A 23,903-nucleotide genomic window follows, 5' to 3' on the forward strand; every position below is an offset into this window, starting at 1 on the left:
AATGATGAAGTAAAGCAAAGATGTCATTCTCTGATTCTGTACATGTTCACTCCCACACATATATGTTCACATAGTATATATACACACATATACATATATATATACATATACATACATATATATGTATGTATCTGAAGTTTACATACAAGCGTGCTTGCAATTTTCATGTTGTATGATTATGTAGCTTAACTTTAGACACACATGCACACTTGCATACACACACACACACACACACACACAAATGTCATCACCACAACCACCAGCAGCCATCAGAATATGAGTCATAGAACAAAAGATGAAGATTGAATTTGGAAGAGATAAAATAATCCAAACCATTAAGATTCTCAACTGCTGAACTGTTCCTCTCCAGGAAAAAAGAGGGGAAGCTGTCGCTATAGATACTACCTCAGTGTCTGGGAAAGAGAAACAGATTTGTTATTCATAGATTTGAGTGCATTGGTTTTCATTTAAAGAAGGATGTCCCCAAGTCTATTCTCACAGATTCAAATTCTCTAGAAATTTCTTGAAAGGGGCATGGGTTCACACCCATCTGAATACTTTAGAAAAATTAAAATAATGCAAATGTACATGCCAGACAATAAAATAATCAGAATCATTGGAGTTAAATTGTCACTTTCCAGAGCAAAGATAAAATTTAGGAAATACTTTTAAAAATACTACTCTTTAATTTTAACTTTAAGATATTAGCACATTTGATAAATGGGTTCTTTATGGCATTTTCATGAATACATGTAGTTATACTTTATTCGTATTTAATCTTCTATTCCACAGTCTACCCCTGACCCTTATTTCCACTTTTTAACTTCTCTTCAAACTGTTGGTAAGGATGTAAACTTGGTGAAGCCACTATGGAAATCCCTGTGAGGTTCCTTAAAACACCAAAAATAGAAAGAAAAAAAAACCCTTATATTTATACATTGCAGCTATACCATCCCTGGGAATATACCTGGAACACTCTACATCAACATGTGACAAAGAAACCCACATCCATTTTTATCATCACTATACTATCCATAATTGCAAAGAAATGGAACGAGCCTATAAATCCATCCATGGATGGGCATAAAAAGAAAATATGGAATTTTATACGTGCAATAGAATTTTATATGGCAATTGGATATATGTAAGCAGAATAAAGTTATAATATTTGCAGCAAAATACATGGAATGGGAAATTATGCTAAATGAAAGAAGCCAGATTCAGAGCATAAAACAGCCATGTTTTGTTTCATATGCACAAATAGAATTGGTGTGTGTGTGTTTGTGTGTGCAGGACAACATGAAGGCATAAAGGAGACCATAATTAGAAGATGACCTCTTAATGTAAGGGAATAGATTTGTCACTTCATTGATATATTGTCTATAATTATTGTCAATCAGTCAATTATCATTTATTACTGTTATCCTCATTATATAATCTATGTATCACTCAATATATTTACAATCTACAATTCATGTATTTATATGTCTATCTTTGTCATCTTTTATCTACTATCATATATGCATATCATATATCTATCTATTATCTATTACTTATCATCTGTCTATTCTCTATCATATATCTAACCCAATACAGTTAGTTTTAAACTAATGGAATAATTCTGCTATTGACTGATGTTATACAGTTCAAAGTGAATGAATTCAATTCTCACTTCTATTTCTATGAAGCAGAACAATTGTTTGTTAAATTATCTCATTCCATAAACATTACAAGAAAAATATATTAAAAACCTTTTTAAGTGGAGGAAATAGCTGAATGTGATCACCCCCTTTATTGGGAGACTTCTCAGGTAAAACACTACTTTGAGCAATCACATTCATAAGAAAAGACTAAAAGTATGGAAAACTATGTAAAGTCATAGTGATATACAATTTTATATTATACAGTTTATCAGAGGAAATATGTGCTTATGTTTTATCAGGGGCATTTATCTTTCAGTAAAATTATGACAGGTAAAATAAAAATTTAAGTTATGGTGTTCAACTTCTAAATTCTGTTTTTTTCCACTGTGTTCAAGTGGATTTCTCTACGTTTCCTTTAATATAAAAATTTTACTCATTAAAAAAGAGGGGTCAGAATAAAGCACAATTTGTTTACTCTGTGCAATATGTTGGCTCCTATCTTCTTTCCAGTGACAGGATGAATCACAACCTGTTTTTTGTGTCCTGAGACATATGGTCTACCCCAAAAGCCTGGGATGTTGCTTCAACTTTTCAGTATTTGCCTTATGTGAAACTGAACTATTAAGCTAGCATGTATATTGGTTACTATTCATTGTTTCTGTGACAAGATTGCTTAGCGAAAGTAACTTAAGAAAGAGATAATTTATTTGGATTCACCTCATGTTGGGAAAACATGGTTAAAAGAGCACTGGGAGGCTGCTCACATTCTAGAGTGGGAAAGCAGAAGATGAATGCTCGGGCTCAGCTCAGTTTCTTTCTTTATGTGTAGTATTGCCCCAAAGGCACAGAAGGCTATTGCCTATATTATGAGTAAGTTTTTGTATCTCAGTTAATTTGATGTAAGTACTCTCCCAAAGATGTACCTAGATGCATATCCGCTGTGATTCTCCACCCTGTCAGGGGTTGGTGAGATGGATCCGTCTGTTGTGTAATTTCTACATAAACCTAACAAACTAAGTATGATCCCCACAAAATCGTGTAAAGATAATGGGAGAGAACTGACTCTAGAAGGTTGACCTTTCCATGTCCATAATACATGTACCCAGTTGTACACTGCACACACACACACAATAATAATAAATAAAGGGACAAAATGAAATCCTTTGGTAGAATATTAGCTATCGTAATTTATAACACCCAAGAAAGTACTCGATATGAATAAATAGTGTACTTCATGTTAGCAGTGAATGGCTAAGTAGAGCAGTACATGTCAAGCACTTAGTACAGCATCAGGTATGTGGCAAGTTGCAATAAATGTTATGTGTTACAAGAGAATTTCTCTTGACTTTTGCAAAGTTAAACACATTTTCATACAAAATAAATTTCATTATGTTACTTTTTGAGCAATGTAAGTAAATTATAAAGAAATGAAATATAATAATAGAATAAATACAAAATTGTACCTATTGTTACTCTAGTTATGTTCATTATGCATCAGAAATATGTCTATCTAACAAGCAGCATGGGACCGGGAGAAATGGCTCAGCCATTTAGAGCTCTTATTGCTCTTGCAGAGACGCCCAGTTTGGATCTTGGCACCCACATTGGGTGGCGCTGAACCACTGTAACTCCACATCCAGGACATCTGATGTCCTCTACTAACCTCTGTGGGCAAATGCATACAGAGTCACATAAGACAGGCACATAAAAAATATAAATATGCTTTAAAGTTAACAATTAGTTTCATGGAAGGAAACTGTTAGGCTGTCATTTTCTCTTTGGCAGGCTAATGGTGCTAAGCAATATGGCATTCTTGTGTGTTCATCTGTGATGTTTCTTAAAAAGTAAATGAGCAAAGACATTCTATGATTCCTATGACATAACATAATCTCCTTTTCTAATGCAACAAAACAAAACAAACAAATTGCATCTTGTTTGATGTTGATGTTTATGTGTGGGTCATGCCAATCTCAAAATCTGTAAAAGATAATTTTCCTTTCCTAAAAGCTTAATGAGAGAGCTTAATTGCTGCTTTGACATCTTAAGACACAGGTCACATGCTTTAATGACACCTGTTAAATTATAGCTGCCGAGAAATTGTTTGTGGTATAATCTAACATGACGTTCTAAATAACTCTAAGCAGGCTCTATTGTTGTGCTAGCAAACAATAGTCGCTATGATCAACCCACTTTGGATTTCTGCACAATATGCATAATAATAGCATATCATCTGCTACAAGTACAATCACATTCTTTATGTCATTAAAGACTATGTACATATTGATGTCTTTCTCTTCTTTCCAAAAGAGAAGACAAATATATTTTTAATATTTGAATGTCTTTATTTTAAAGAACTGTTTTACTTTAATTAAATAATTTTTATTAGGTGTCATATAATTCTATAATGACTATTACTCATTTTTAATGACTCTTCCCCTATTTCACCCTTCTCTCACTCCTGTAAGATCTACTTTCATACCCAATGTTTGCGAGTGATCACTGAATTTAATTTGTTCCTGGGTTAAGCCTGAGTAGAGGATTATTTACTAGAGTGAGGGTAACTTAGCCTTGGTTAACATCACTAAAGGATGTAGTCCCTCTCCTTCAACATTCATTAATTGCCAGTAATCCCTAAAGGAGTGTAGGGCCTTGTGGGCCCCTCCTCAAGTCATAATGAACTGTTGAGGGACCCAGTTTTATACAAGTTTTTGCTTGCTTTTTTTCTGATTGTTGTCCCAGTAAATAGGACTAGGAAACCATCTTTGTGTCAGTATTACAAACAGCTAGGTTAGGTGTTAGATTATACATAAATGTAATGCCAGAGAACACAACAATGCATCAATGTCACATTAGGGAATGAAATAATGATGTCCTCTTCAATTTCATTGACCAAAAAAAATTAGTCTGCACTGAATTCTGCATTTCTGTCATCATATCTCCATTTTTTAGCAGTTTGTGGTTACTGGCCTGTCTGTGGTCTGTCTGTAGCATGGACCTGACCTGTCCCTATTATCTCTCCTTAACAAAGAACTTTGCTCAACATTTATTGAACAGCACAGAAAACATGGCACAGGACAAGAATGATGAATTCTCTATAGAATTCTTTAGCAGTTTTACAAGGAAAAACGTCAACCAGCTGACTCAGAATTGTATAGATATGCTATCAACCTACATCTATGAGGCTGGCAACATTTTTGGCGAATATATATTTTGAGGTTTCATCTACTGTGTTGGCCTATTTAAGCAAATAATTATCACAACACACACAAACACAACACACACAACACACACACAGTTGGCTAAGAAGCATTGAAAAGAACATAATAAAAGTAAAGCTATTCACTTAGGTTAGATTGTAAAAGCTGATTCCATGGGAAATCCAAAGCAAGAAAGGTTGGTGATATCGGTCTCTTAAAGGCAAGTTAAAGTTACACAGGCTGAACACACTGTAGAACAGAAACAAAACCAAAAACAAACAAACAAAAACTTTAGATGTCATTTGCTGTGAGGTCTGGCACAAATTCAGTTTTTTAAGGGGTCAAGATATATCATCATAAATATATATCACTACTATCCTGGAGCACATTTAACTGTCATTCTGATACTTAGGCCAATTTGTTTACATTCGCTTGCATTTATTTTCTCCAGGATCCTATGGCCTGCTAATTATTTTACAAGTACACACACACACACACACACACACACACACACACACACACACACACATAGTTCTAGATCAAACTCACTCCTCCGGGCTCCTAACTTCATGTCCTCTTTTTAGTTTTGTTTCATAACCCAGGAGTCCAGTTTGTGCTGTTTATAAACTTGGGGGTCTAGGACCATCCACTTGAGCACAGTTTAACTACCAGGGTCCACACCCATAAATAAAACTGGCTTTCCTCCCACAGAGGCCATCAACTGTTAATAGCTCCTCAATTAGGAGGAGCCATCAGGAGCCCCTCCTTGATTCTTGCTGGAATGTTGACTGCCTTGATCTTGTGCAGGTGGTATGGGAACAAGTAAACCCCCTCTGAATTCAGGTGTACACAGTCCTGGCTTGCCTAGAAGGCATTGTTTTGTTTGTTTGTTTGTTTGTTTGTTTTCCTGGACCTTCTCAACTTCTGTCCTTTATAATTAGGCCATCCCTTTCTCTACAAGAGCTCTTAGGGATATATGATATATATGATATAGAAATCTCATCCTGTGTGACTAGCCTGGCCACTGGCATTTATTCTTCGTATTATGATCAATTGTGAGGTGCTGCATTAATCTCAAAGCAACTTTTCTGATGAAACCTTAGAGCTGCACTATTTCTATTGGTGTATATAGAGAGACTTAGTGGGCAGTTGATACCATTTTCATTTTGTCAAATAGTACTGGTAGGTTCACTCCCAGGGCCTGTGATGTTTCCAACTATGGGTTTTTAGACAGGTTTACAGTACCAGGCATGTGTTTCCTCTTGTAGTGTAAGCCTTAAACAGAGCACCATGGGAAAGGAGGCTTATGTGAGGAGAAGGATGGGAGAGTATGAGAGAAGGGGAGGGAGAGAAATATCTAACACTGAGGAGATTTAAACCGTACTATTAAAACTTAATTCTTTCATAAGATTTCTAAATAAGAGTTTCTACAAAACACTGTGACACACACACACACAAAGAAAAGAAAAGAAGAAAAGAAAAGATAAATAGAAAAAAACTAAGCACCCCTGTTTTACAAGCATGCCAGAATTGGTTACCACATTCTTTTAAAATGTTTTTTAGAACATAGTAATAGTCATCCTATATTTAAAAACATTGTGAGTGTGCATACACACAATTAGTTTTATATGAAGCGAGTTGTATACATTTGCACATTTATGTAGTTGCCAGAGGACAATCTCCAATGTTCTTTTGAGGAAAAACTTCCATGCCCTTGTCCTTTGTGGACAGGGTCTTTCATTGACCTGAAGTTCAACAATGAAGTCAAACAGAATGACCCTAGAACCCCAGGGATCCTCCTCTCTCCACCTTTCCAGGGTTTCTATAAAAGACACAAGGCACTGCAGCCAGATTCTGGCCATCGAACTCAAATCTTCTTGCTTACAAGGAAAGCACTTTAACAAATGACCTTTCTTTCCAGTCTCTGCTATACACTTGGTGGAAATCTGGGACTAAAAATAAAATTTATTCATATTAGACTGATTGCAATACTTTTAAGCATGAAGGTATTTGTAATAGTTACTATGCATTCAAACATGAAAGCCTTTGTATCATGTTTGTAGAATACAAACATTGTTGACTTTATAGTCATTGCTTTCAATGATTCCCAAGTACCAGTATCAAGGTCTTCCCAAACACCTTTCTCCTCCTTCTTCCTTCTTCCTTCTTCCTTCTTCCTTCTTCCTTCTTCCTTCTTCCTTCTTCCTTCTTCCTTCTTCCTTCTTCCTTCTTCCTTCTTCCTTCTTCTTCTTCCTTCTCCCTTCTCCCTTCTTCCTTCTCCCTTCTTCCTTCTTCCTTCTCCTTTTCCTTCTCCTCCTTCTCCTCCTTCTCCTTCTCCTCCTCCTCCTTCCTCCTCCTCCTCCTCCTCCTCCTCCTCCTCCTTCTTCTTCACCATCTCTATTTCTCTCTTCCCTCTCTTCTTGCTCCTCCTCCTTTGTTCTACATTTGGGTTTTTGTTTGTTCATTTATTTTAAGACAGAATCTGTCTATGTAGGACAGTCTTAGCTATCTTGAAATTTCCTCTCACTGCAACTCCTCAGCTGGCCTCACACTCATAGAGACCTGCCTTTCTCTGCCCTCCAAATGCTGAGATCAAAGGCATGCAAACCCCAGTACTTATTTCTTAAAACTAGTACAAGCTAAAGCATATGTATGTTTGGTTAATATACCTATGTATTTAACTTTTCAATTAAATATGGAGACAGGATTTTTCTTTTCAGAAATGTTACTTATTAAAGGGGATACTTGATTGGTTAACTCAGTCTTTGAAAACAATTAAGCCTTCTCTTCACAAGGCACAGGAATTCCTACAAGCTGGCAACTCAGGCACCTGTCTGAAATTACCTCTGTAATAAAATATGCAATCAAGCCAAAATTACAATGAACATGTGTTCTTCTAGATATAGGCTTGCATTCCTCAGCACTTACCCACCCACGGGCTTCGGGGCTATTTTGAGAAGAGCAGCTTCTGAATCATTTCTCAGACTAGATAGTCTCTTGTGTGCTTTCACTCATCAAAATCTAAATGTTACTGTTTTCTTCGGTGAAAACAACACAAAGAGAGTGTGTGTAAACGGGATTTGTATGTCAGTAGACTGGTCACCATTACTATAGCTGCTGTTATTCTTACTATGTCATGTGACAGTCATTTTTTATGATAGGTACAAAGGCAAAGGATCATTTCATAGCCCAGAAAACACTATGTCTGCTTCTGTCTCTGTCAACAGACTCTTTCCTTGACAACTCTCTCTCTCTCTCTCTCTCTCACGCACACACACACACACACACACACACACACCTCTGTTATCACTGTCATCTCTCTGTGTCTGTATCTGTCTGCCTCTGTATCTCTGTTTCTCTGTGTAAATCTCTGTCTCTGTGTCTTTATCTCTCTCTCCCTTTCTGTTTCTTCCACTCCACCATTATGCCATCTTGTTTTGTTATCTCCTTCTGTCATCTCTCCCTTTCCAAGTGAAACACACTTGAAAAATTATAAATTAAAACCATAACTGTTGATTTCAGTTGTATGGTTAATGTCATATGCAATTCAGTATTTGGACTGGGGATGGGAGAATATCTAGACTTATGTGTTTGTGTAACAGGAAGAGGTTATATATTTAAATTTTAAAAGAGTAGGAGTGCCAGCCAATACCAGAATATCTATACTATGGTTTAATCTTCACATTTACCTACCAAATGATTTTCCTGTGTATGTTGTATTGTGGATACATACATACACATTCATGTTTCCATGTATGTAACCACACATGTACACATAAATGAGTGGATGCCATAGACTAACATCAGATATCTTCTTCCATTTGTCATCTTATCTGTGAGTAGGAACTTTCAGTTGAGCCCAAAACTTACCTTCTCCCCATCCTGTAAGCTCACCCATCCTATTTCTGCAACCTTCTTTTACTTATATTAGAACCAGCTTTTTGGGGCTTCCAATATAGATTGAAAACTAACAGTTATCCAGAAATAATCCAGGCCTTCAACACCAGATTGGAACTGGGCAACTACCCAATTGAACCTTTCCAACGTCATACAGCCATTTTGACTTCCTGAACCATACTGTGCAAGCCATTCTAATGATTCCCATTTTAATGCATATATGTATTAAAATCACTAAGTTAGAAAAAATCCTGAGTGAGCCACAGAGGGAGAGGTAGTAGAATCACATTGAATGGGTGAATTCAAAAGAAGCACAGAAATTCTGGAACCAGGCCTTCTTTTTCTGCATCTGGGGGATAGGCATGCATTCAAGACAGCAAAAGCAAATGGTTCATTTTTTGTAATTATGCTCAAATTCTTATGTTTAAGCGAAACACCATCTGAACAGAAGCTCATCTTCCTGGAGCGGAGCTTCTTGGCATGCTGCAGTCACTTATTAATGCCATCACATTGCTCAATTACTCCAAACCACAGATGCACGAATGAGGCTGTGAGGGGGAGGCTCCCCGGAGCAAGCTGGGTGAGCCAGCTCTTTCCAGGAAATCGGGTTTTCTCTCTTATTTCTTCAGATACCTTTCTCTCTTCTTCCCTCCCTCATTGGCTACCTTCCTTCTTTCTCAGTCTCTCCAGAAGATAAATAAAAACTACCAACTATTTATTTTTTCTAGTTTACATATTTTGGAAGTCAATATTTTTAAAAGATGGAATATTTCACCAAGTAGCCCATTGGAGTGATTGATAACTGTCATTTGTGTAATTAGTCACTATAATTACATGAGTAAATGACTCTGAAATGGAGCTCCTGTTAATCACATTTGTTTAATGGGAAATAAGTTCACTGTCTTTACAGGGATTAGATAATGGTGAAGTTGGTGGTGGGGGAGCGGATGTGTTTAAATGCAACATGCTTAGCAACAGGTTACAATTTTGTTAAGGTAAACTATGGACTCAATGGAAAGGTCTTGCCTCACTAACAAGGAGGAAAATAGAAGACATCTAATGACAGTCTATGTACTTAAGGACCTAGATTTATTCCAGAAATGAATGCATTTGCATAACACTAAGCACACCTGGGCACCTTGTCTTTGCAGAAGATACCCAGGTGGGCTACAGAAGTGTGCTGGCTTTGTGCTTTTCTGGAAGATGGCTTGGGGTGCCTGTTACTTCTGCCTCACTTTTTAACCCCTACTAGAGCATAGTGTAACTCCTAGGGATTAAAGTAATGCCCATGGGTAAACTAAGTGCATGAAAATTCCCACACAAGATTATGTAAATAACCCCGTCCAAAAATTATCATTGGGGCAATACTCATTGAAATATTCTATGTTTGTAAAAGCACTGATTTCTGAACATGTAAAATACTAAAAATAAATAAATTTTATTTATGCTCTAGAGAGACTAAGAAAGGAAAGAAGAGAGCCAAAGGGGATGGAAGAAAAGAGAAAGGGTATTGAAGAAATCAGAGATAAAATACAATTTCCTGGACAGCGATAATTCACACAACACGCTCTGTGGAGCCTCTCCTTTACTGCTTTCTCATCAGTCTAAGGTGTCAAGATACCAGTAACAACACTGGAAGAAGAGACAAAGGGAAAAGATCTCTACATTCTGATCTGTCTCTTGTGATATGATCTCTACCCTCTCAGATCCTCGGTGTCCATATATTAGGTTAGCATACACAGAAGTACATACAGTTCCACATGGCATGATCTCGTGTTTCCAGCCACAACAAAAGCCAAAAGGGACTATTACTCCAGTCACTGCATTTCCAAAGACCACAGAACCAACTCACTCAACACTCAGGACAATTTTGTCACCAGATTCAAAGTGACTCTTACTCATAAGAGTTTGCTCCTTTGGGGTCCTATGTATCTTGGGCTGGCAACAGCCTATATAGCTACGAATAATTGCATACTTCTGACTTTTGCACATCTAAACTCAGCTGCAAGGATTAAGGCTCTGCACCATCACTCCCTATTTACATAGTCCTGGATGTAGGTTCCAGGGTCTCATACATGCTGGTTGAGCACCCTTCTAACTGAACTACAGTTGCAAGGCCCCATTTCTGAACTACAGGTGCCCTTTCTTTTTGAGAAGGCCATATAAATGACATTTATATAAATGCTTATGTATAATTAATAGAATTTTGGGTTTGGTTTCTTGCACTTAGCTTCATGCATCCCTATCATTTTGAAGAATTTTGTGTACATTGAGCATTTACTCATTTCTCTGTGGAATACTGTTTTATTACATATTTGTTCAAGCATTAGCTACTTGAAGGATATATGGATTCATTTCTAGTTTGGGATGATTCCTAATAAAATTACTATAAATTGTGGAGTGCAAAAATGAATCACATATCTTTCTTTAAATAGTTATGGAGACCACGAATCTCCTTAGCATCCTTCTTTTACATGTTTCAGGATCCAGCTTCACCCTAAATGCCCACAAAATATTGAATCCACAAATATCACCATGTCATTAGGCAAATAATCTAATAGTACTTTTAAAAAATCCAGCCTGTATTAGTCTGCCCAAAGAAACCACAAAGAACGACCTTTGTAAGGCATGATGAACATATCTACCATAATGCCACTCAAAGAGAGGAACCGCAATGGATTACCTGGTGTTAACAGGATGACAGACATTGTGATGAGTGAGCATACCACCAAGATCACCAGCAGGGCAATGGCGATTCCCTTCCAGTTTCTTTGTGGAGGGCTGTTACTTCCTAGTTCCTGCAGAGACAGAGAAGGAGTTTTGTAATTATAACATGCTCCAGGAGATATACGTTCTTAAAAGAAAGATTCAGCACAGGCACGATCGCAGTTTGAAAGCTGATTAGGATCAGTTTTCTCTTCAGCAACATCTTTAATTATTCAAAGGTGAATGGATTATAAATGGATGGATATATTTTAAGGAGTACAGTCTATTTTCTTTACCAGAGAAGGTGACATCATTTTATACATGCTGTCTTGGTGTAAATGAAGCTCCAATTCATTAACTCTAGGTAAAGGACTCTGCCAAAGTGCTTTGGAACAACAATGTCATCCTGCCTTTCTAATCACTACAATGGAAGATAACACGAAGAACTGAATCCTTGAAGAACAGTCAGCTGCTGGTCAAAATGTATGAGGAAAAGATTGGAAACAACAAAATGATACATGATATACTTTACCATCAAACAGTGCACACTTTTTTTTCAACAAAGCAGGTTTATTTCAAATAGGTTTCCCACCATTCATTAAAAACAAACACAGTGTAGTAGCTAAATTAAATGATTACTTGCACTATATGCACATACTCATCTCTCTCTCTCTCTCTCTCTCTCTCTCTCTCTCTCTCTCTCTCTCTCTCACACACACACACACACACACACACACACACGAGAGAGACAGACAGAGAGACAGAGAAAGATAAAAAGCGAGTGAGAGACAAATCTTTAAAAATATCTCATCAACACTGTTTCTGAGTGATCATTGTAACACTTGGTGTTAACAGCTGAGACCAAGAGAAATCAACTCACAGTGTGGTTAGTTGTTCCCTTTTTCGTGGTAAATGCCCTAAAAATAGTAACTTTGTCTTTCATTTTGATGGAAAACTGCAGTGACTTTCCATATAGCTCTTTTCAAATTATGCTTGTTTTGTGTGTGTGTGTGTGTGTGTGTGTGTGTGTGTGTGTGTGTGTGTGTGTGTGTTTGTGTATGCTGTACATGTATTTGAGATGCATATATATGCATGGTTGATTTGCATGCCTACAACATGTAAATGCAGAGGCCAAAGCAGGTCATCAGATGTGTCTCAGTCTGTTATTTCTCTTCTCATTATTTTTACACATGGTTTCTCACTAAATCTTGTATTGGCGATTTCTTTTCTTTTTTTCTTTCCTCTTCTCTTCTCTTCTCTTCTCTTCTCTTCTCTTCTCTTCTCTTCTCTTCTCTTCTCTTCTCTTCTCTTCCTTTCTTTTCTACGTTGGTGGATATAAGCTTCAGTCATCCTCTTGTCTTTGTCTCCCAAGTCACAGTTTTAAGACACTGTATTCTACTTTTAAATGTGTGCAATGAATCTGAACTCAGGACCTCATGCTTGCTGAACACTGATACTGAGCTACCTCCCTAGCCTTAACCCATGCTTATTCTCCAGCATCTCTCTTTCTATTATGCATATGAGAATTTTATTCATTTTTTACTATATTAAGTGATCTATTTATACATCACTCATTTTAGAATATCTTACATAAACTAAAGATGATGACAAATGACAAAACCTTCCCTCGAGTGGAGTATTCACTCAGACTTTTCAGAGGCTATCTACTGCAGTGGTTCTCAACCTGTGGCATGACACCCTTGGGGTTACATATCAGATATTCTGCATATCAGATACTTATATTACAATTCCTAACAGTTCCAAAATTACAGTTATGAAGTAGCACAGAAATCATTTTATGATTGGGGATCACCACAACATGGGGAAGTGTATTTAAGGTTCTCCGCATTAGAAAATTTGGGAATCATTAATCTACTGAAAGAGTTATAATGATGATGGGTAACTTTCTGTGATGATGCCTGAATGAGCCTAAGAAGCCAGTGATAGGAGTGGTCACTGTTATGAATGTAAACTAGCAAATATCCTCAGAATTGACAGATGCTTAACTAATGGACAAGGTGGGAGAGATGGTTCAGTTGGTAAAGTACTTCTCTAGAAGCAAGAACACTGAAGATCTGCATTTGATCCTGAGTATTCATGTAATATATAATAAGCGATGTGTAGAGATATACTCGTACAATCTCCGTTTTGGAAACAGGGAGACAGGTTGGGGCTTGCTCACCAGCTCATCTGGCTAAATCATTGAGTCACAGGACAGCAAGTGATTCTTTCTCAAGGAAACAAAGTAAACTTTATATTTTAGGAATGACAATAGATGTTTACCTCTGTCCTCTGTACACATGTACACCCACATAAAATACACCTGCACACATACCCTCGTGTGTACACACACACAAACACACACATACAAAAATAAATCTTTAAAAAGCATTTTCTTTAATCACATCTTTGAGAAAATGGAGGAATTCTTTTTAACATCATTATTCTTGCTTAAACAGATATTCTACTACTTGCATCTTAAAGACTGAAACATTTATCTCACTGGCTCTTCAGCCTGGTTCTGAACAGTCACCAGCTGTCCTAAAACAAAACTCCTTGCCTTTTATCTCTTCTCTGTATTTACTTTCGTGCTCCATTAACCTTCCCACGTGCTTAATTCTGCAAATACAAACATGGCATTTCCTACAAACCAACCCAATAAAACTCCAAATCATTTCAAATGGGGCAACAGATTGTCCCAACTCATTCCCTCTTGAGTAGCTGAATATTTTGAATTATTCTGATTTGAATTGTTTCTATTATATTCACGCTGTTCACATTTTCAACTGCAAATAGATTCAAGGATGATTTGGTCACAAGTAGTCCAAGAACATTTATACTGAGTTACATAGATTTAACGCATTGAGATTCCTTACATGGAGCTCCAAAATGCAGTTGGTTTGAATATCTTAATGATAAACTCAGAATCACTAATATTGCTTTGGTGTCACATTAAGGAAAGAAATCCAAGCCCTTTCTGGTGCTGGTCAACTAAGAGCAAGCTGCGATTTCGATACTTTATTTTACTTTACCTGTGTCTTCCATTGTCCCTGCCTGTCTATTGTATGAGTCTGAATCTGTTCCTATCTGAAGGCTCTTTTCTGAATCTGTCTCCGTGTCTCTGTGTATGTCCCTACCAAAGGGATTTGTGCTGTCTTCATTGAACAGCACAGAAATTATCACACAGAGAAGGAACGGAATAATTTGCAGCATTAGTAACAGAACTTTGAAAGGAATTAAGTCGCTGACTACAGCTGGACTCCAATGAACCCAGACAGCAAACAGTATTACAAACATTACAAACATACATCCAGAAATGTCTGTATGTTACATTCAACATGTTCATTTGATAAGATGCTTTCAACCTCTATTTTATGTTTTCAACCAATGATTATCCTAACACACACATACACATACATTGCTTTCTGCATCAGAGGGCATAGAAGAGCACACAACTTAGATTTGAGCTATGCATTAGGTTAATTTGTAAGAGTTGATTACATAGGAAATTCACTATAGCAAAAATTTTTTTTTCTCTGTTCTGTTAAAAGCAGGTTAAATAAACTATCTGCATATACAGCAGTCGGAAGTCTCCTGTGATCTCAAGGTGTATTAATGGTGACTAGAAAGGCCAGAAAAAGTCCCTAGTCTCCTAAAATTGAAGAACAATTTTCATAATATATTGTTTACTGAACAAGCTGAAAATATCATTAAGATAATCTAAAATAATCAACTTCAGAAAGTTGTCCTCTGACCCTCAAACACACATCAGGGAACATGGACAGACAGAGGGACAAACAGATGAACAGAAAATAAAAAGCCCATGTGAACATGTGCGAGCACACATACATTCTAATAAAAACAATAAATAAATACAATAAAATTAATTTTAGACTTTCTATATTGTTTCATATCATAGAAGCAGCATAGTAACTGCCATAAACCACGACTCATTGAGAATATTTATAAGGTATAGTTAGAAATTGTTTACCTAGATCTTGAAAAACCTCAAAATACAAGACTCTGACAGCTAGGCAAATTTCCCAAAGGAATACTCTGTACCATTTCACAAAATGTCTGGAGTGGTTGTAGGGTTCAGAGTTTGAGTGCATTACACAAGATACACTGGGGAAGACATTAAAATATGACAACTGTCCAATCAGCATGGCGCATACTGAACAGTTTGCCAACTGCCTATATAATACTAGGCTACCAGCAAAGCTACAAACCCTGATGTAGGAAATGAGGAATATCCCTAGTTTCTTCAAATTGACATGAGGTAACCATTTTGCACAGTCAACATGTATGGAAACATGGCGGCCAAAGCTTTGGGATAATGCAGGACTTGAAGCCAATCCATATCCAGAGGTATAAGTCAGTGAAGTTCCTTTTAAATAGAGTCTATAAAAAAACTAATATCTGTATGTTTAGAAAGTTCACTGGCTTGTGTGGTTCTTTCGAAAGAAAATGATTGACATAGTTTTGTTAGACTAGACTCATAACTAAAGAGAAAATGAAATAATGCTTAACTAAATCCCAAAATGTGCAGGACTGAAGGCTTAATGTTTATTAAAAACCATTTATTTGTGTGTGTGTGTGTGTGTGTGTGTGTGTGTGTGTGTGTGTTTGTGTGTTCAAAATAGCTCAAGTGTGAAGGTCAGAGGACAACTATGGACTTGATTTTTCTTTTACACTATGTGTGTGCATAGACACAGATGTCATGATGTGGTGTGAAGGGCAGAGAACATCCATCCTGCAGGGGTCAGGAGTCAGTTCTCCCTTTAGCCCTTGTGTATCCTGGAGATGGAACTCAGCAGCAAGCTTCTTTTCCCACTGAAGGAGATTGCCCTGCCTGGATTATAGATTACATCTACTAATATTGGCATCACATTAAATATTTCTATAAAACTGCAACTTTTTGTGTGCGCTACAAGGAACTGAACTCACAGCTAGAAGTTCCAAGAGCCAGTGGATGGCTCCCTGGATAAAGGCACTTATTGTCAGGTTTGCCTTTGTGAGTTCAATCCCTAGGATCCAAAAGATAGAAGCAGGCAACCTATTCCTGGGCATTATTCTGACTTAAATATGTGCACTGTAACACATGTAAGCATGAATCCTCATGTGTACACACTGTGCATGTACACACACATACACACAACATACACAACACACACACACACACACACTGAGAAACAAAAAAATAAATAAATCTGTATAACAAAAAGATAAAAACTGTTAAATCTAAAGGTGAGAATGTAGCCAACTAGAAAAACTGGCCACATGTTTTCAAGCTGTAGCACAAGAATAAAGAAATAAAGTCTAGCCAAAACCAATAATATGACATTTTTGCAATTTTTATAACCAAATTTAAAATTTGCATATGAACTCTGTTGATGAAAATATTACGTGTGAAAATGCTTTGTATTAAAATATTTGTTTTCATTTTAAAAAAATATTTTAAAAATGAAAAGGTTAAACACCCCTGCAGAGGCAGGCCCAATTGTCTTAAAAAATACAGCACTTAGAGACCAGCAGCTGTAGGTAGTCTCATTTAGGCCTTTGTAAGTACACAGATAGCCAGAGCTAGATAGCAGATGACCAATCCAAATCAATCAATCAATCAATCAATCAATAAACAAGGGAGGAAACTAAATTTCATTTTCTTTCTTTCTTTCTTTCTTTCTTTCTTTCTTTCTTTCTTTCTTTCTTTCTTTCTTTCTTTCTTTAAAACTCCAGATTTTATTCCCCTCCCAGTCCATCCTCTGACTGTTTCACAATCCATACCTCCTCCATGTCCTCCTGTCTCCATGAGGCTGTCCATACCTCTCACCTCTACCACACCAGACCTCTAAACTCCTTGGGGCCTCCAGTCTCTTGAGGGTTAGGTGTATCTTCTCTGAATAAACCCAGACCCAAGAGTCCTCTGCTGTGTATGTTATGGGGGCCTCATATCAGCTGGTATGTGCTGCCTGGTTGGTATTCCAGTATCTGAGACATCTCTGGAATCCAACACAATTCTCTAAAGACATGGAAAGAACAATTCTCAAATTCATCTCAAAAGGAAACAAAAAACAAAAAACAAAAAAACAAAAAAACAAAACAAACAAACAAAAACAAAAGAAAACAAAAAACCAACAGAATAGTGAAAACAATACTTAACAATAAAAGAATGGCTGGGGGAATCACTACCCCTGACCCCAAGATTTACTACAGAGCAACAGTGATAAAAGCTACATGGTAATGGTATAGAGACAGACAGGTTGATCAATGGAATAGAATTGAAGATCCAGAAATAAAACCATACACTTACAGGTACTTGATCTTTGACAAGTAGCCAAACATGTACAATGGAAAAACATAAGCATCTTCAACAACTGATGCTGGTCTAACTGGCTGTCAATATGTAGAAAAATAGAAATAGATCCATATTTGTTACTTTGCACAAAGCTCAAGTCCAAGTGGATAAAGGACCTCAACATAAAACCTGATCCACTGAATCTAATAGAAGAAAAAGTGGGAAAGAGCCTTGAACTCATTGGCACAGGGAGAAATATCCTGAACAGAATGCCAATGGCTCTCTCTCTCCAAGATCAAGAATTAATAAATGGGAACTCATAAAAACTGGAAAGCTTCTGTAAGGCAAAAGACATAGCATAAGACAAACTGGCAACTTCTAGATTGGGAAAAAAAATCCACTAGTCCCACATTTGATAGAGGGCTAATATCCAAAATATATAAAGAACTCAAGAAGCTAACCACCAAAAACCCAAACAATTCAATCAAAAAATGGCATATAGAACTAAACCAAGAATTCACAACAGAGGAATCTTGAATGACTGAGAAACACCTAAAGAAATGTTCAAAGTCCTCAGTGATCACAGAAATGCAAATCAAAATGACCCTGAGATTCCACCTTACACCAATCAGTATGGCTAAGATCAAAACCACACAGGACAGCACATGTTGTCAAGGATGTGGAGAAAGAGGAGCACTCCTCCATTTCTGGTGGGATTGCAAACTGGTAAAACCACTCTGGAAATCAATCTGGAGGTTCTCAGAAAATTGAAAATAGATCTACCTGAAGACCCAAATATACCACTCTTGGGAATATATCCAAAAGATGCCCCACCATGCCACAGGGGCACATGTTCCATTATATTCATAGTGGCCTTATTTGTGAGAGCCAGTCCCTGGAATCAACCCAGATGTCCCACAACAGAAGAATAGATACAGAAAATGTGGGTCATTTACACAATGGAATACTACTCAGCTATTAAAAATGAGGAAATCCTGAGTTTTTCAGGCAAATGGATGGAACTAGAAAATATCATCCTGAGTGAAGTAACTCAGACCCAAAAGGACATGCATGGTATGTACTCACTTATAAGTGGATATTAGCCAAAAAAAATGAAAAGCAAAAGAAAAAATAAAAAAGAATTAGTGCTGAATACCCAAGATACAGCCCACAGAACTCAAAAAGATCAAGAGCTAAAGGGCCCAAGTGAGGGTGTCTCAGTCCCACTTGAGAGGGAGAAGAAAGTAGACACAAGGTGGGAGGACCTGGAAGGGAAAAGAGGTGGGGGGGGGGCAGAGAGAGGAACATGATTGGGTATTGGGTGGGGGGAAAAAGGACTGAAATCCCTGATGCCAGCAGTATAAATGGAAACATGAGATGTCAGGAGGTAGAAGGGGGAACCCTCCGGAATGCACCAGAGACCGGCAAGGTGAAAGAATCTTAATACTCAAAGAGAGGAACTTTAAATGAGATGCCCTACACTGGGGAGAGGAAACTTGTTGAGCCACCTCCAGCAGAAAGACAGGGCATCAAGTGAGGGATGGTTGCCAACCTACAGTCAAAACTCTGACCCATGATTGTTTCTGTCTGAAAGAACTGCAGGGATGGAAATGGAGAGTAGCCCGAGAAAAAGAAGGTCCAGCAACAGGCCCAAAGTGGGATCCAGCTCGAGGAGAAGTGCCAAGGCCTGACACTATTACTGAGACTATGGAGTGCTCACAAAAAGGGACCAATCATGACTACTCTCCGAAAGACCCAATAAGCAGATGAAAGAGTCAGATGAAGATATTATCACCCAACCAATGGACAGAAGCTGCTGAGCCCTGTGAATTGGGGGAAATCTGGAAGAAGCTGAGGAGGAGGGAAACACTGTAGGAAGACCAGCAGTCTCCATTAATATGGACCCCGGGGAAAACTAAATCTTAAAGAAAAAAATTACATAGATACAGTTTCACATATAGGAATGGATCTGATTTGATTTTTCCCGATTATCTTCTCTGACCAGGGAAGGGCAGCTGAGAATCCACACACCACACCAGTGAGAAATACCATTGGGCCTGGAGATGCAGCTCAATGTTTAATAGCACTTGATGCTCTAATAGAAGACCCAGGGTGGCTCACAATGAATGTAACCTCATCTCAGAGCTTCCTTTGGCTTCCTTGGATACTTGTACTAGTATGTACAGACATACACAAACACATAACACATCTTTAAACAAGGGAAACAGACCTGACATGCTCTCAGGTGTGCTGAGGCAATTTTGCCCTTCCCTCACAGTGGTCCCTGCCAGCTACTCCAGGTTCCTTTCCTGGGTCTTCTGAAAGCTTTACCTTGTCCCTGTGGTGTCACTATCACCCAATCATCAGCCTTGCCCTAATATCTCTCAGCGTTGAGTTCTCCAGGCCTTTTGTTTTCTGCCTCTCTAGACCATTCTTAATATTACCTTGGTATGACCCATAAACCACCACTATCAGCACTGCCTGAAATCTTGCTTGACATAAACATTATTCTGCTCATTCCAGACTTCCCAAATCTCCAGAACCAGTGCAGGCCCCTCCCAGATTTCCCAGGCTTTCCAGAATCTGCTACATGCTAAAGAACCATTCTCAGGGGTTGGAGCTCCTCTAATCAGGGTCAGTGCCACCACTTAATGTACAAATGCAAAGAATTTCTTCTAGTTCTAGATAGTTCAGCAATCTTTCCTAAAAAGCAAAACAAAACAAAAACAAATGAATGAAACCTCCCCAGGTGAGGTGCTTGGGCTATAGCTCTGTAACATACACACCAAATATTCTCAAAACATCGAGACTAAAGCATTTACTCAGCTTTTCACATTAAGAGCCAAAAATAAGGGTTTGTAATACCAATATAAAGCCTAGGGGAAAACACTTACCAACTGCGTGGGGATTCAGGCACATCCACATGAGCTCAGTGTGCACCTTTCAGTTCATCTCAGGAGCATCTCCATGCAGTATATAGGATGCTGAAAGAGGGCTGGGTCCATGGCTAAGTGGATAGAGCCCTTGCCTGCTTTGCAGGAAGCCTTAAGTTTGATCTATAGCACTGCATAAACACAGCATGGTAGCACAGACCTGCAGTCCCTGAATTTAGGAAGTAAAGACAGGCAGCTCAGGAACTCAAGCTCATTCTGAATTATACAGCCAGATGGAGGCCAGCCTGGGCTCCATGAGACTTTGTCTCCAAAAGAACAAGGAAGATGAGGAGAAGAGGGGATAAGAAGAAGTCGGGAAGCATGCCTTCTTTACAGACTAGCTCGGTACTCCTATATTTCTGCTTTAGTTAGCCAGCATACATTGTTATTGCACCAGACCGTTACATTTAATTAACTAATTTTTAAAACTATGTATGTATGTGCTTTAGGTGTAAGTGTTTGTCTGAGTGCGTGCATACAGGCAAGCATAGAGGCCAGGGAAGAGCACTGGATCCCCTGGAACTGGAGTTACAGGTAATTGTAAGATGCCTGAAATAGGTGCTATGTTAAGTCTACTGTACCACTTGCTCTTTAAGTGTTATACAATTTATTTTTGAATGTGAGAGAGTATAAAAGTAATCTTCTACTATGTTTGTTAAAAGTTTCTAGAGTGAAGCTGCCTTCATCTAGTCTTCAAAGCACAGCACAATGTGAGGTATCCAGTGTGTCCACTCATATCATTTAAACAAACCACAAGTTACTTTCAAGTCACTTTCAGAATTTATTTTCAAATTCTTTTAAAAATCTTTAAAAAGGGAGCTCAATTGAGTTCAGATTATCCAAATTTAATAAGGAATATTCCTAATGAGAGAACACGGAAGCCCTGGCAGCTTGATCTCCCTACCAGTCCATTCGTTAATCATTGCATTTATGAATTAAAATAAGTCTTTTATTTATTTTTAATTATCAAATAATGATAGCAGTATGGGGTCAATTTATGTCATTGGGATTATGTGATGGGGCCAATATGTCACAGAATTCTCACTTCTTCCTTAAAACTCCTTCATGTAGCATATGTTGTTCAGACGCAAAATAGAATTTGTATTGTGTATAATTTCTCTGAGCTTCTTACAAAGTAACATAGTGAAAAGGGTTTGTGAGCTCTAGTCTATCGATTTAAGCTCTGTAGCCATATCTGTCCAATTTAAAGAAATAAATAGCAGCTACATGTAGTCGTCCATAAGGATTAATTGTCATTAAGGCAGGAACTGCAGTTCCTTTGAAATGAAGAGTTTATGACATTTTTCAATTCAAAATAAACATAGGTTTTTGAAGTCTGAGTTTGACGTGGGCTATTGTTAAGGTAGACTTCTTCCTACACTGCCTTAATGGAGGATGGGAGAAATAAGCCAAGGTAGAAAAGAAGGGATGGAGAAAGGGGAGGGGAAAGCAAAGGAGAGATGGAGGGAGGAGCTACTGGGTAGCTTACTGCAATCAAATAACTTTCACTCTACATAGAGTGTGGAATAACATACACTCTAAGGGAATAATAACAGTTCCTTAAACATGAAAGGAGCCTTCAAAGGCCCTGAAGGGGATGAGAACCCCACAGGAAGACAATAGTGTCAACTAACCTGGATCCCTGGTTGCTCTTAAAGACTGAGTCACTAACCAAAGAGCATGCACCTGCTGAGCCAAGACCCTGCCCCTTGCACATATATAGCAGAGGGCTGTATTGTCCTGCATCAGTGAGAGAGGAGGAACCTAATCTCCTGCTGAGACTTGATGCTGGTGGGGGGGATACAGAGGGGAGTATTCTCTCAGAGGTGAAGCGGGGTGTTGGGGGAGGGACTTTGAGAAGGAGGGACCAGGAGCATGGGCAGCATTTGGGATATTGATTAATTAATTAATTTTTAAAAAACATGAAAAGAGGAAAATAAAATTTTAAATACTCAACTCTATGGAGTATGATATTAAGTATGAAAGGAATTAGGAGAAGAGAGGTCCCTGGTGGAGTTCATTGTGAAGTGTGGTAAAGATCACATCTGTCTTCATCCTCCCCTAGTTAAAGGAGTGGAAGAGGAGAATGTGAGGAGTAGTTTAATATCACCCCAGCTGGAGCATCCCCCACCGTCTTTTGTCTTTTCAAGGTAATGATCAATGTGTTTCCTTTTCGGCTAGTAAGTTAAAGGTTGTAATTGCCCTGGAGTCAAATTAAGATCCCAAACAAAGGTTAAGCAAAACAGGACTGTTTGAAATGGCCAAGGAGCCCTGAAGCTCCAAGCTGCGTTCAAGGCTGGCATTATTAATTTGCTCTTCATAACAGAACTGACCTTTAGATGGTACTGAGAATCTGGGGGCAGGGATTGGAAGTGAACCTGATCTCATCTTAAGTAACTGTTCTTCTCCTGTACCATCACAGCTTGCAAGTCAACACCTTCCTGGTTTCATCTGACTGGTGTCCCTCTGCTAGGAGGAAATGCCAAGTATCAGAGGACAGAGCCAAAAAAAAAAAAAAAAACCTTGTGGATAGGAAGGCGTCCTCTCTTCAGAAGACTTAGCTGCTTTCTTGGGAGTCAAAATCAAAGCAAATATTGTTTCCACATACATCTACCTATTAACCTATTATACAACTCTGAAACAAATCAGACATAACATACTTTACAGCTAAAGATAAAATGTCAGGGCTGCCATTTATAAAGGAGAAATTACACTTGGAATATATATAGGAGACCCTAGGACTGATATGGTTAGGTAAAGAAATTATGTACCCTGAGGAGGGAGCTAAAGGTAAGGTACAAATTATATATCTTTTCCTCCAAGGCTGTGGGTAGGAGGGGACAGAAGCAAAAATTAATGAAATGGGACAGAACAGATACTAAATGTACTTTTAATTATTTTTTTATTGCTTTTGCTATTAAAATGTTAATCAGATCCGTGCAGGTACTTAAAAAGGAAGAAAATGTAAAATTACATTTCTCGTCTACAGATCAGCCTCCCATGATCCTTTCGGTTAAAGTTTTATATTTTTTGTTCACATGCCCACCACTCTGATGATCATAGTCAATTCTCACACATAAATAACACATAGGAATGCTCATTATCCAGTTAAGAGTGCAGAAGATTACAGAGACCTTTATTTAAATCTAGAATAAAATAGTTTTCTATTTTCAGAAATTCCATGGACCAGGAAAAATTAAATAAACGCAAGGCGAGTTTCAAATTCTCTTGT

The 23,903-nt window shown here is 37.9% G+C and overlaps 1 protein-coding gene across 4 annotated transcripts in view; it reads right to left on the bottom strand.

Annotated features, from left to right (window-relative positions):
* Dpp10 (dipeptidylpeptidase 10) overlaps positions 1–23,903 on the bottom strand; it is a 1,513,678-nt gene that overhangs the window by 561,504 nt on the left and 928,271 nt on the right. For all 4 annotated transcript variants that reach the window (XM_006529626.4, NM_199021.3, XM_006529627.4 and 1 more), the window contains exon 2: positions 11,421–11,535. In XM_006529626.4, coding sequence (XP_006529689.1) covers positions 11,421–11,535 — 115 coding nt within the window. The remainder of the gene's footprint in view (positions 1–11,420; positions 11,536–23,903) is intronic.

Source organism: Mus musculus, chromosome 1 (assembly GCF_000001635.26).
Source record: "Mus musculus strain C57BL/6J chromosome 1, GRCm38.p6 C57BL/6J".
NCBI lineage: Eukaryota > Metazoa > Chordata > Mammalia > Rodentia > Muridae > Mus > Mus musculus.